Source organism: Micromys minutus (assembly GCF_963924665.1).
Source record: "Micromys minutus genome assembly, chromosome: 23".
Taxonomy (NCBI): Eukaryota; Metazoa; Chordata; class Mammalia; order Rodentia; family Muridae; genus Micromys; species Micromys minutus.
Genome location: NC_137958.1, coordinates 45,919,590 through 45,932,898, shown reverse-complemented (window position 1 = coordinate 45,932,898; position 13,309 = coordinate 45,919,590). Strand labels below are relative to the sequence as shown.

The 13,309-nt window shown below is 39.8% G+C and overlaps 1 protein-coding gene across 16 annotated transcripts in view; it reads left to right on the top strand.

Annotated features, from left to right (window-relative positions):
- The window catches only part of CADPS2 (calcium dependent secretion activator 2), a gene marked incomplete at its 5' end in the record, with an annotated part of 458,357 nt that overhangs the window by 282,927 nt on the left and 162,121 nt on the right, over nucleotides 1-13,309 (top strand). For all 16 annotated transcript variants that reach the window (XM_080936279.1, XM_080936287.1, XM_080936273.1 and 13 more), the window contains one exon: nucleotides 9,468-9,534. In XM_080936279.1, coding sequence (XP_080792405.1) covers nucleotides 9,468-9,534 — 67 coding nt within the window. The remainder of the gene's footprint in view (nucleotides 1-9,467; nucleotides 9,535-13,309) is intronic.

Here is a 13,309-nt window from a genome sequence, read left to right as displayed (position 1 = left end):
GATAATAGTTCCCTCTTCAACCAAATGTGACAACTCAGTTGTATACTTTTAAAGCTTAGGTCTTATTTGTGGTTATTTTTCCACCTTATCTCGTTCCCTGGTGAGAGAGGAGGCCTCCACAGCACATTCTGAGTGTTTGAGACACGGTACGCACTGTCTCCTACCTTCATTCTCCGTGTCTGCCTAGAAGTGTCGGCCCCAGGCTCTCATAACCCTCACATACAGAACCTGTTCGGTTCCCTATAACTCCACCTCATGTTTATTTGGCCACCAAACCTCTTCCTTTCCATACTTCCTAGAGCCCTTTGATCCAGTGTATACTCTATGGCTGTCTTCTCACTGACTTTACTGTTAGAGTGGGTTTATGAAAATGGACATTTCATGTTCCAGTCTCTCTTAAGCTCGTGAGTATGAAGAAGGCAATTCAATATTCCCATTTATAGAAAGGAAAACAACAGAGGCCTAAATGGTTGGTTACCTGTATTATGTATAATGTTCAGCCATATCTGAAAATTTTCTTTACAGGGATACTGTGCCCTAAAGAGATGTTATTAGTAGATAACAGTAAATAATTTTCACTAAAGTTTCATGTATGTAGGAATCTTGGTCATGTGCTACCGATTGTCCTTCAGAAAGATGTCAAGCTGGGGCCCCAGCTACATTCAGATTTTTCAGTCCCATTATTTTTCCTGGGGATTAAGCGTGGGGCCCTGGCTCAGTTGGAGAAGGCTAGACCTCACATACCCACAACCCCTGAAATTGTTTCTGAGACATCCTATAATCACCTTGGAAATCTCAGTAGCTTTTTCTTAGCATTTAACAAAGCAATGAAGCTTCTGGAGATGAAGGGGTGAGAAGAGCAATGAAATTAAGGGAAAATGAGGATCATACCTTCATGAAACATTCATTGTATAACTGCCTATAGTAAGACACTACGATATTAATTAACTTCATTTAGACACACTATAATATGTGCTTATTTCAACGGTGCTTTCTGTTCTAAACACCAATAAGCTTGTCAATAAGAAATAAATTCTCAGAAAACTTGGGAAGTCTGTACCTTTGAAGGAAATGAGCCATTCAAAGTTTGCTTGGGGAAAAAAATGAAAAGAATCAAAGTGTACTTGTACATTTTCTTTTCTTTCCAGTTGAAATCTAAAAGAATGTCACGATTCAAAGATAAACATTAGCACACACTCTTCTTTTTAAATAACCCTGACTGGTCTAGAACTCCCTCTGCTCAACGAGCTGGGCTCATAGCCTCAGTCTTGTTCCTTTGGCCTGCTGAGGCAGTTGCAGATGAGAACCTCTACTTGGCTGAAAAGTAGCTTCTTAGAGAAAGATTGCTTGAAGCAGTTTTATTTAGATTGTTGTCCGTGTGCTTAGATACAGAAAAGTACTTTTCTACATCTAGCTGTTCAAGTGCTGGTGCCAGTTGTGGTTTCACTGGAAGGTAAATCTCCTAAAACGAGGAGCCACTGTTTGCACCTTTGAGTCTACAGAGCACTACCTGAGTAAAATCGCTGGAACTGTCCCTCAGTCCTCTCTGTAGCCAAGTCTTCTGTTTACGTATCATAGACACTTAACTTTTTGTTCAACATTAGGAGTTACTGGCTTTTCTCAGCCCTAATTTCTTCCCAATTGTCAGATACTCCTGTTTAGGGAAGACCCTTTCTTTTATATTTGTCCCTATTCAAAAATATAGAGAGAGGGAGGAGGGGGAGTGGAGGGGGAGAGGGAGAGAAAGTATTTACTTCTAGGTCTCTTAATGCTCTGGCCACAATGTTGTCTTGATTCAGTTTCTTTCTCATCCTTGGCTGAAAACAAAACCAAAGGAAAAAAGAAAAAAGAGAAGAGAAAGGCTTAATTCTGCCAGGTTAAATGAAAGCAAGAATGTAGCAAAAGGAAGACTTCTTTTATGTAAGCAGCAGAGAATGGGGGGGGGGGACTGCAAGTGCCTGGGGGCATTTTGGTCCCTATTGGTTTTCACATCAAATGCAATGGTGCCCACAGATAGCCTGTATTGTTGTCAGTTAAATGGGATCATGAGTGTCTGAAAGGTGTTTGAGAATGAACAGAAAATCATTTTCACAAGTGGATGATTACTTCTGCCACATGTTAACCGAACTCCATCAGAATGGCCCAGCTTTCTGAGCCTGCATTAATTGCTCTTTCAACCTTGACTGAGGTTTCTCTTTAAGAAAGCCCTTTCCAGGACTAAACTACTCTATGTATTGATTTTTCTTTCTGTATTTTTCCTTGAAAAAAAAAATGAAGCCTTGTAGAAGAAAAGCCTTGATTATTCAACATGTAGATTGTTCTGTTTCTTTGAATAGAAAGCTGGCCACATAAGTGATCTGCCCAGAGTAATAGTCCTTCCCCCCCCCCAGCACTGAATAATTCCTCTCTTCTGTATACAATTATGTTTTTCAAATATTCATTAGTGATGATTTTTCCTCATAAAGTAAAACCATGAACTCTCACAGCATGGACCCTATGCAAATAAATTGTCATATTCTCTTTGCTGTTAGGACTGTGTGCCCTCATTCTAATTGAAACTAAACTACAACATTTACTAAAATGTTTGGAGATTTTTTTTTAAAGCATCTTCGAGTTAGAACGATTTTTAATGAAGTATTTTTAAACTGCTTGGTTAAACGAGAACACTTCTTTCTTGTAATTCTCTGTCTCAAACATGGCATGGTCAGTATTCGCTATGGTCTTACTAAGAAACACATGCTACAGCTCATGTGCATTGTGTTAGAGGATGAGCTAAATCTCAATTTTTAAGACTGATTAGAAAATTAGTTCTTCCAGTTTCATTAACTTTTTATTATATGCATATCAGCATGAAATATATTGTATTGGTAGAGAAAAAAACCCTCCACTTATTAGTAAAATGTACTTCCAAGAGTATTGGCTTAAAAGAAGCTAATTCACAGATTGTTTTATTTTTAAATTATCATTTAAGTACATATTCAAAGAGATATTGCAGAAAAGAGTGTTTTAAATAATCTTGTATGCGGACTGAAGGAAGCCAAGCTTAGCTGTCATTTCAGTTGTTATCTTGTTTAAAGTTTATGTTTTACTAAACTGCCTGTTGTTTTGTAACTCTGTTGTGTCATTTTATTGATGTCTACATGATGCATACAGTGAATGGTTGCCAGATGTCTGAGGAAGGTTACATTTTTGTTGCCCTAGGACATGCTGAGTGGTTCTGTAAGGACCAGGTTGATTTGTAAAGGGAAACTTTGAGAAGTAGCTATGACCTATTTTTCATATTTCACCTGCTCTAAGTGAAGACTTTTTAAAACAACATTGCTTCCCGAGAGGCTGTGCACTTGTTAATGAGGTACTTCAGTAACCAGGTCAAACTGATGATAGGGGAAAAAAAGACCAAAAATATGATCCATACCTTATGGGTAGAAGATCTTGTATTTTGAGGTTTGATCATGAAAGAGAGAAAGAAATAGAGAGGCATGGGGGAGGGTTCCAAGTAGGCAAATACCATCATTTTCTTTTCTTTTTAAACTTCCCCCAGCAGCATATTTTAAATATATAATAAAAAAATCTTTTAGTCTGACATTCTATATCTCTGGTATTTAAAGATATAATATGACCTCATGGGGTAGTTGAATACCCCAAAGTAAATGCCATAGGCCAGGAAACAATATTAGGATTAATTTAGTTTAGTTTTCGGTTTTTTGTTTTGTTTTGGGTTTGTTTGACTCTTAACAGTGATTATTGTTTCTTTGGGGAGAAAATCACTGTATCCATAAAAAATGTCCCGGGCTGAGACAGAGGGACTGACTGGCTAAAGGAAACCAAGTGCTCCAAGGCTCTGTGTCTCCATGCTCCATCCCAGGACTGCATCAGAGATGCTTATTTCTTTGCTAGTTAGTCCAGTGTAAGAAGAGAAGATTTAAAAGTTAAGCAGATAATTTTGTATTCAAAGAGAGCACGTTCTTAATACTTTCGTTGGGTGTATTGATGAGAGCAAATACTCGTACATGGTATCTGAGCGGTTATTGTCATGTAATCTTCAGTACTCTACTCACATGAGCACTGCGGGCCCATAGACACTTCTGCAAGGACAAGCTGCACAGCCAGTTTTAGCATAGGCAACAGGCAATGTGCAATAGGACATTTCCCTTGAAGCATCTTAAATAATTCTTGGACTAAACGTGACTCAAGCTAGAGGACCTTTGACCTAAGGCCACATTCTGAGGGAAGAAGAGTGCGGAGCACAGCCATGTAAACCACTTTTCTTTGTGTCTTGTTGAAATATTTTAAATACTTTGTTCAAAGAGAAATTCCATAGATGTTGACAATAAGTAAACATGAGCTCTGTAAACAAATGAACAAACAAATGCACTTACTTTCATTTTTAAAATAAAGTAGAAAACAAACCTACAGCGTTTCGGAGAACGCTTATGTCCCACTCAGTGATACTTAATCTATCATTATGTCCTACTAAGTGATACTTAATCTATCAGGCAACATTACAAATTGCCACCGATATAAAAGTGTGTATTTCCCACTTTGACAAGTATTTGGCCACTCTGATTTTCAAACTCTTAAACAAAAAACAACTTTATTATTGAGTTTGGAAGCCAGCAATGGCTTGACAATTTTCAAAATACTAAGGAAGAGTCCAGCTTCAGAGACAAGGCAGCAGCAGATGCTTAGGTTCTGTGCAGGATTTGTCCCTCCAGAGGGAAGGACAGTTGGATGGAAGCCACACACACACCTTTGTTTCCTAGAACCGTTTCTGGAGGCAACAAGAGCCCACTTTATTCAGAATTGAAATGGCAAGAGGAGATGTAAACTTGATTTTTAAAATATGCAACTGTTTAAAATATAAACAACAAGAAAACAGCTTTTACGTTTCCACCTAATGAATTATGTTGCCATTGTATGCCAAATAGAGAATCCTATCAGTCTAATGTTTGTTGAACAGCATCAGGTGGTTGTACTGGGTGGTCATGGTACTTACAGTAGTTTTCTGAGGCTCTTTCTAAGTCATTTGTATGTATGTATGTATATAAATATATTTATCTATATATAATTGTCTTTTATCATTATTTGAAGCCAAGTCCTTGACTGTATATAGATTCCCTAAATGTTAGTACAGATGTGTTATGATCTCTCTAGAGAGAGCGCCTCATTATTCCATAATTAAGGAGTATCCCATCATTCACATGTATGTAATCACATGTACCGTCAAGTAAAACATAATTTCCATGTAATTTTTTTATATTTTCCTAAAATTTAAAAAAAAAAAAAAAAAAAAAAAACTTTTGGGATTTAGATACCATAAAAATAGAAAATATCCAACCTCACACTGAACATTTAAAAACTAAGTACCAAAAAGGATGGAAACTCAACAACTACACTTTGTCTTCAGATGGCTGGAGAGAATGGGTTTTGATTTTTATAAGACAGTTTCTGGCCAGGGGACTGACCGGTGTTTATACAACGACACTCTGTGCTCCTAACCTCACTTCTCCATCCTTTCCCGGTGACACTAGCAGCTGTCTGTCATGACTTTAGCCTCTTCTCAATTTTAACCATTACAAGGGCCTTGAAAACCGAAGACCTCATTTAACTGGAAGTGTTTGGGGAGTTCCCTGCTGTACTGAAACAAAGACTTTAGCCCTTGCTGTGTTCTGAGCATTCGATTGGATCATATAAGGAGACGTAGCTGTGGCGTCTGAGTGACCATATGCCCAGAGTAGTTAACAGCCATTTCTCTGATTACAAAAGGAAGGGACAGTCGCAGGCATGGCTCCCGGTAATGCAGCATACCCTGGGCACTTTGGGAGGACAGTGTGGCAGTTTCTCACACAGCTGAACATAGACTTTGAATACAGCGCAGCAACCTAGTTCCTGGGCGCTATAGCACACGGAAGGAAAACAGGCAGACCCCATGGGGCTTACACACAAATATCCATGGTATCTTTATATCTCATAAGCAGAGCCCACGTGCCAAACTGGGAATGCATCCACACCATGGGATATGCAGCTTAGGACAGGCTTCTGGTACTCATCACGAGAAGGATAAATCCCGCACGTCTTCTTCCAAAGGAAGGAATGTATGCATGTAATGCTGTGTGCTGTTTAATTGCAGTGACGTTGCAGAACGCACAGTGAGCCATGTAGTCAGAGGCACACACGGAGCTGAAGGTTCACGCAGAGAACTGGCCAGGTGGGCGCTAGGAAGCCGGCTTTGTACACTCTGAAGGCAGCAGCGCCCACAGTGGAGAGGCAGCTAGGCCGTGGAACTCGGTCACAAAGCCCATGTTTATAGTGAAAACAAGGCACCTGTAAACTTTAACATATTCTTTTTATATATAACAATATATATAATACGTGTGAATATATTTTCTGATATATTTCACTCATTTCCCTTTTTATATAAAGAAACGTTTGACGAATATGAAATTTTTACAAGGACTAAATAGTGTGTTTCCATGGTGTTTACAACACTTCCTTCTCAGTAGCCCTGTATTGACAGTTACTCCATTTTTGTTATGCGTAGAGCTCAGCAAATTCTGAAGACCATTTCATTTCTGGATGTGTTTGACCAATTGTTACTCAACGTATGTGTTTGGACAAATCCTCATAGTGCAATAGCTCAAACACTTCAAGGCCTGATATCTAAACATCCTGTTCTCTAGTACCCACTGTCCTTTCTTTTTTTTATTTTTTTCTATTTAGAACATCTTCCGCTAGTCTCCAAATGCTGTCTCCGTATTCACGTGCTGTACTTATCGCAGGGAAACCAGCGTGGTTATTCTGAACCCATTGGCCCACCGTTCTGCACACTGTTGTGCTGGCTAGTGCCCTCGCCGAGAACCCTCACGCTCATTTGCATGTGGTAATGATGGTCCCTGTGCATCTCCCCATTCGCTGTCACTTGTGCACGACCCAGCTGCCCGGTGCTCTGCAGAGTGAGGTACTGCGAGAGAGCTGAGAAGCAGACTGTGGTCACAGGCAGAGGCTATTCCCACTGCTGTCTGTGGCTTCTGAGCCACCATTAACTCCTCCTCCTGCTACTGCCCTTTCACACTGAGCATCTGTCATGCCCACAGTAGCAAGCTCCTTGGGTCACTGTTGTTAACCCTGTAATGGGAACGTGGGTGTGTGCATTTCAGAGGAGGAGAATTCTATAGAAAAGACAGAAAGAGAGCAGCAGAACACCTCGCCCCACAACTGCAGAAGAGAAGCTAGAGGCTAAAAGAAAGGGCATTTAGGGGACCTCAGGTCTAGGGGACCTCAGGAAGAAACAGTGAATGGATGAAATCAAAAAGGGCCCACATCACCACGAGGTTCTACCTGAGCCCACACTGCACCCACAAGTGCATGAAATGTGTACATCCTGATTGTCAAAGAGGAATCACCATAGTTACCTCTATGAGTGATGGCTCCAATGCAGAGTGCAGTTGTCTAGAACCTTATTATCTCCTTAGGTCTTTATTCTAACATTGTCAAAGAGAAGACTAAGAAACTTAAGTCTGCCCTAACTTCCTTTCTCAGGAAATGTCTCCGTTAATATTCAGAATACTTATTTCATGTTTGTTGCTAGAAATGTAAAATATTTGGTATAATATCAAATCCTCAGCCTTATCACATAGCCTTATATAATGTGTTTTTCTGTATTTTATTAACTTTAGCAACGTCATAATTTCAGTGGCGAAACAATATCTCCCTATGATTATGCTGTGATTAGTAAGTTCTTCACCCTTGCGCATTTGTCACCAATTTTCAGTAATAAAATGCTATGTGTCTTGGCAAGCGCGCACTTTTCTGTGAGAGACTGCGTGTTCCCTGAATAACTCCATCAGAAAAGGCTAAGCATTTCTATATTCGCCATGCTATTTCTCATGAGCAGGGTTTCCTGTTAACATCCCCTGTTACTGAAGATAAAGTCCAATGATCCACTAGCCCTTCATGAGCATCTCTCTTTTTTATGAAAATATTTTTTTTAGATTTTTTTTAAGGAAACAAAAAGATATGTTTGCTTTGTTTTATAAAAGGAGGTTGTAAGATAGAGGCTACATTTCTGAGCTACAATAAAGTCTTAGCTGTGAGGTTCTTTATTACTTAGGGTTGTGTGTGGGTTAAGTACATTGGAATAACCCTTAATTGGTAAGCCTCTACTTTCAAACTCAAATTGTGAGATTTTGAAAACAATTTAACTTTCAAATGAGCCCTGTATTTCACCGTGTTACATTGTATCACTGCACGATGTGTTTATCATGACTCACTCTTCCCCTTGCTCTGTACTTGTTTTCTATCCTCTCTGTATTCATTGAGAACAGGAGTTATGTTCTGAGGGTATTTCACCGTGTTACATTGTATCACTGCACGATGTGTTTATCATGACTCACTCTTCCCCTTGCTCTGTACTTGTTTTCTATCCTCTCTGTATTCATTGAGAACAGGAGTTATGTTCTGAGGGCGGGGCAGGTAGTTTGGTAGGCCCTGTGGCTAGAACATGGGCAGAGAAGCCGAGCGTGGTTTCACATGACTGAAATCTCAGGACTGAGAAGGCAGAGACAGGCAGATCCCCAGACCCCAGTCACCAACCAGCACTGCCAACTCAGCAAGTCCCAGGCCAGCGAGAGTCCAAGGAAGGATCGAAGGGATAGCTCCTGAGGAACAACTCTGTGGTTGATATCTGGACTCCACATGAGTACTCACACACAAGAGCATGTCCACATCCATGCACAATGAACACACACAGCAACGGAGTTCTGTTCAAATGAGCCACCAGCTGAATCATTTCAGTTTGGGCTGCAGGTATCATGGGAAGGGAAAAGCCAGGGTCGAAACAGATGCTGAACAAAAGTAGACTGAATTTTTTTTTTTTTACTAGCTAAGTTTCACGATGGAAAAAAAGAAATGCTCAGTGGAGAGCTCCCATAAGCCCTATAAATCTCCAAATGACAGAGCTGCCAGGGAACTTGGAAACAGGGACACCTAGTGTTGTTCTCTAGTAGGCAAGGAAATAGAAATGGATATTGGGGCAGATGTTTCAAGGTCACCCAGCTGGACATTGACCTTTCACCCCGGGTTCTTGGCGCTGAGTCGGCCGCCTTCTCTGTCTCCACTCACCAGCTCCATTCATCCGAGCACCAAAGGATTCGGTGAGAGTTGCTCCGCTCGTAGCCTACAAGCAGGAAAATAAAATTCCAACTGGTTCTTTGATTATCCTTCCTCACTCCTACTTCGTTCAATTTGTAGTAAGGACTGACAAATTGGGAGCCACATAAATCAATTCCCTCTCAGGAACTGGGAGTCGGCGAAGTCGTCTTGTAATGCAGAAGCTGCCTGTCGTCTCTGATGTCAACTAAACCAAACTTTGGCTTTAGCAGGCTGGCCTCATGAACACCGATGGAATATATGTGGCTGCGGAGACCCACGCTTTTACTTACGTACTGTCTGCTTGTTTTCCTTGCCAGGTATCTGTATGCCCTTGGACAGAAGGTTTGGAAAAGATGGAAAAAGCGTTACTTTGTTCTTGTTCAGGTCAGTCGTTTATTTTCCTGTTCAGTAATTGCCCTCTGACAGCGACTCCCCCTAGTCCTTGTGTCAGTCATTTACTTACGCCATGTCTCCTGATAACTGAGTATTAGAAGTTGAGGAAATTAAAACCGACGATTTTTAAATAACATGTTTGAAAGTGACGTTGTGCGTTCATTTTACGCCAGCATGACTGGCATTTTTACATCGGACAGTAGCCCAGGCAACTTGGAGTAAAATTACTGACGTTCTTTGCTTTCTGTGTTATACATTTCTGCACTGGCTGGCAGACTGCAATGTGGCTGTTATTTCTTTGTCTGCTTCTGCGTGCCCTCAACTAGTTGTTGTATCAAATTCAGCAACCATTGCAAAGTGTCACCGTGAAGTCAGTCAGTGTAGAGGAGACAAAACAGCAATGATTTAGAAATGGTGTTGCCAATCAAGGCCTTCTACAAGGATCCAGAGGACGCTAGGACAGACAGCATACATGTAGTGTGCAGATAAGCTGTTGTTCACCCGCTCTCTCACTTTATGTGAACACGTCATATCTGCTGTGTGTGCATGTAAATGTGCCTTTAAATCTAATTCTCCACTCTATTTCTCAGTGATTGGATTCTGGATATAGATTATTGGAATATGTGCTCGCCTGACCTTTCAGAATCATAAGCCCCCTTTGTTCATAGGACAGCTGTTAAGTTCTAGTTACATTAAAACATGGCTTTCAAACCAGGCGTTTCATTCCAGGGTAAATTTAAACTATTCTGTTCTCAGCGGAGACATATAAAAAGAGAATCACCCTGGAAATCCTAACACAGAATAGCCCATGAAGTCTCTTTGATTCCCTGCCACACATTAGGCAAGCTTAACTGGGCTAGAGCAAAATGGTGTGGGGAAATGCCAGGGGAGGAAAATCATCACTGGATGTTTTCTAGGGATACAATATTCCATCAGTTGCTGGGGAAAAATTAGTTTATTGACGTCCCGTGGTAGTGTGGTATCTTCGTGAAAAAGTGTTACAATCCAGACAAAAGTAGTTGTATCTACATGACAGATGAAAATCCATTTTATCCTTAGCTAACATGTAAACAGTTCTTGTATTACCAGGATCAGGGTTCTCTGTCCCTGTTTCTCAGTGGTCTGTCTTCCCCAGCCAAGCCTACTGAATCTCTTCTGCAGCATGCTGGCACAAACCGTAAATATGTTTATGAAGAAATTCTAATATAAATTCTTCTGGGTGTTTTAATTGCATTCCTGTGATAGATGTCTCGTCTGCATCCAACTGGGCAGGTTTATCATGGTGATTTGTCTTTGCCACATCCTTAGGAAGGGGGGGTGGGGGAGAATGATGCTTTTTCAGTTATGTTTCGTGCCTTTATATAGAATCACATGTAATTCCATAGTCTTAGTAGACGATCTGGAGGATAAAGTACTTTTGAACAACCTAAGCTAACTCGTGAGCTTCACTGATAGAAACATGAGTGGAAAAATATTAAAGTGTGTTTTGAATGCTGGGCAGATGGCATTTGTTAGTGTAAGGACCTGGGAAAGGCAGTAGTGTAAAAGTCCCCAGTGCATTTGTTGGTTCAATATGAAAATTAAGATTCTAGAGACTGACTGTGAAAGTCGATTGCTGAGCTAAGGCTTTGAATCCTGGGAAGGCTAAGCATTATCATTTGCTGCCCATCTATTGTCTAGTGAGTAGTCACATGAATCCAAAAACTGTAACACAAACTGATGTGCTTTGACTATTATTTATTAGAGTCTAATGATAGAAAGGAGGAAATTAGAAAGTATCAAATTTATAAAACGGTTTGTTTCTTAGGAGACTTTAAATGTGGAGCTAAGCTTTTGAGATAACTAAACATATGTTTTATTTTAAAATGTAAAATTGAATCAAAGTGGTTGCTAAATCAACATAGTTGTTAATTTAAATATAAGAAAAACTCTTCCAACTTGGATTAATGTGAATTTATTATACTTGTTACATATCATAGATACATGATAGAGATAGATGGACAGACAGACAGACAGACAGACAGGAACACACAGAGAGAAGAATTCTGTGACTAAATGTCTGAAATATATATATATATATATAGATAGATAGATAGATATAGATATAGATATAGATATATGTTCCAGTACAACTTTTTGAGGTTTCAGACACAATTGGATCTTCCTTCCAATTCCAAACGTAATGGGAAGACAAATTGAAAGCACTCACTTCGAAATCAAGATGGATATGTATGGAGATTCAACAAGAGTGACCCATTGGGAGGAACCGGGTAGCTTTTATTAGTGTTTCTGAAGGCATCTCTCATTCTGTCTGCACACAGCTTGTACACCCATACCTGCAGGCTGCATTATTGAAAGGTGAAGCGGCCGCTTTTCATAGGGAGGACAGTCTACCCTGCTGTGTCTGCTGCCGCCATCAGCCCAATGGTGCTCTGGTGATAATGTGAATCTCATCACCACGTGTGAGTGTGGATTACGTGAGGGATACAGCTGGAAACCCAGCCATCAGCCCAAGAATTTGTACTCATAAAAATTGATCGAGAGTCAGGTTTGGCCAGCTGCAAAGTCATTGTTCCAAGTGAACACTCGAGGGGCTGCTGAGGTGAAAAGATTTTTCAAAGACTCATATAAACATGAAACTTCGAGGCAAAAATGTCGATTTGAATTAGGGTCAAAAAATCAGAGAGCAAATTATTTGTTAATGTTGGGTATTTGTTTAGTTTCCTATGTAGGTTGCATTCCTTTTTATATTCTAACTCTGATGTATTTATAGTAATAAATACATTAATATAGTAATTAATATTAAAGCTATTTTAATGTCTAAGAGACTGTGTTTTAAAATTCAAGTTTTTGTTTGAGATAAAAGAACAACTACAAAGAACATATTTAAAATCTCGCCAACATTAAAATTTCTTATACATTTTTCTTGCATTTCCCCAATGTTGCAGTGTTTTTTAGATTTAAGAAAGCACAGCTGATACAAAGTACTTCTGTTATTATATTGTAGTTCATATAATAAAAGAACTAGATATCTCTGGAGCAATCTTTTTCAGGTAATAAACTTCAGGATACACTTCATCTTTGGTTTGAAACATTTTTTTTTCTTATTTAACTAGGTTGAATTATTTCTCTTACAGTCTTCTAACATTTATTCAAATGACTGTATAGGCCAGATATTGTATGATTCTGTGGTAAGTGCAGGTTCTCCTGACGTACTTCTGTGTTAACCCATTATTTATGTATCTCACCTGATTGTTATTAAGTGATTACCCTATGGTGAGCATTTGCCTAAAGCACTTTCAACACATGATCTTATCTGCTCTTCAGAATAAGTGCCCAGAGTAGGCGTTACTATCCCACCCTCAACTGTACAGATAAGGTAGAGCATGCAGGGCTATTACATAATGTTCTCAGGATTAGCCTAGTGTGAGATGAAGTCAAGCGAATCCTGTTCTGTTCCACAGTAGGGACGAAGCTCATATATCTTGTCCCATGTGGCAAACGATTAAATGAATACATACAACCACAGTTCATCTAAAGTTAAACAGATATCCTACAGAATCACTGGGGATCATTCGTACCATAAGGTACAAAAGCAGTGTTGCCACATTAGAGAAGGAACCCTGGAGTTGCGGCCTGAAGAGCCCGGGCTTAGGAAAACGACCAACTGTGTGACCAAGAGAAACTAAAGTAACATCTATGTTGTGCTGGCCCCGTGTCAAGTGTTCACGGCTCGTTGTCCAAGTGTCGGAATCATGACTTAAAG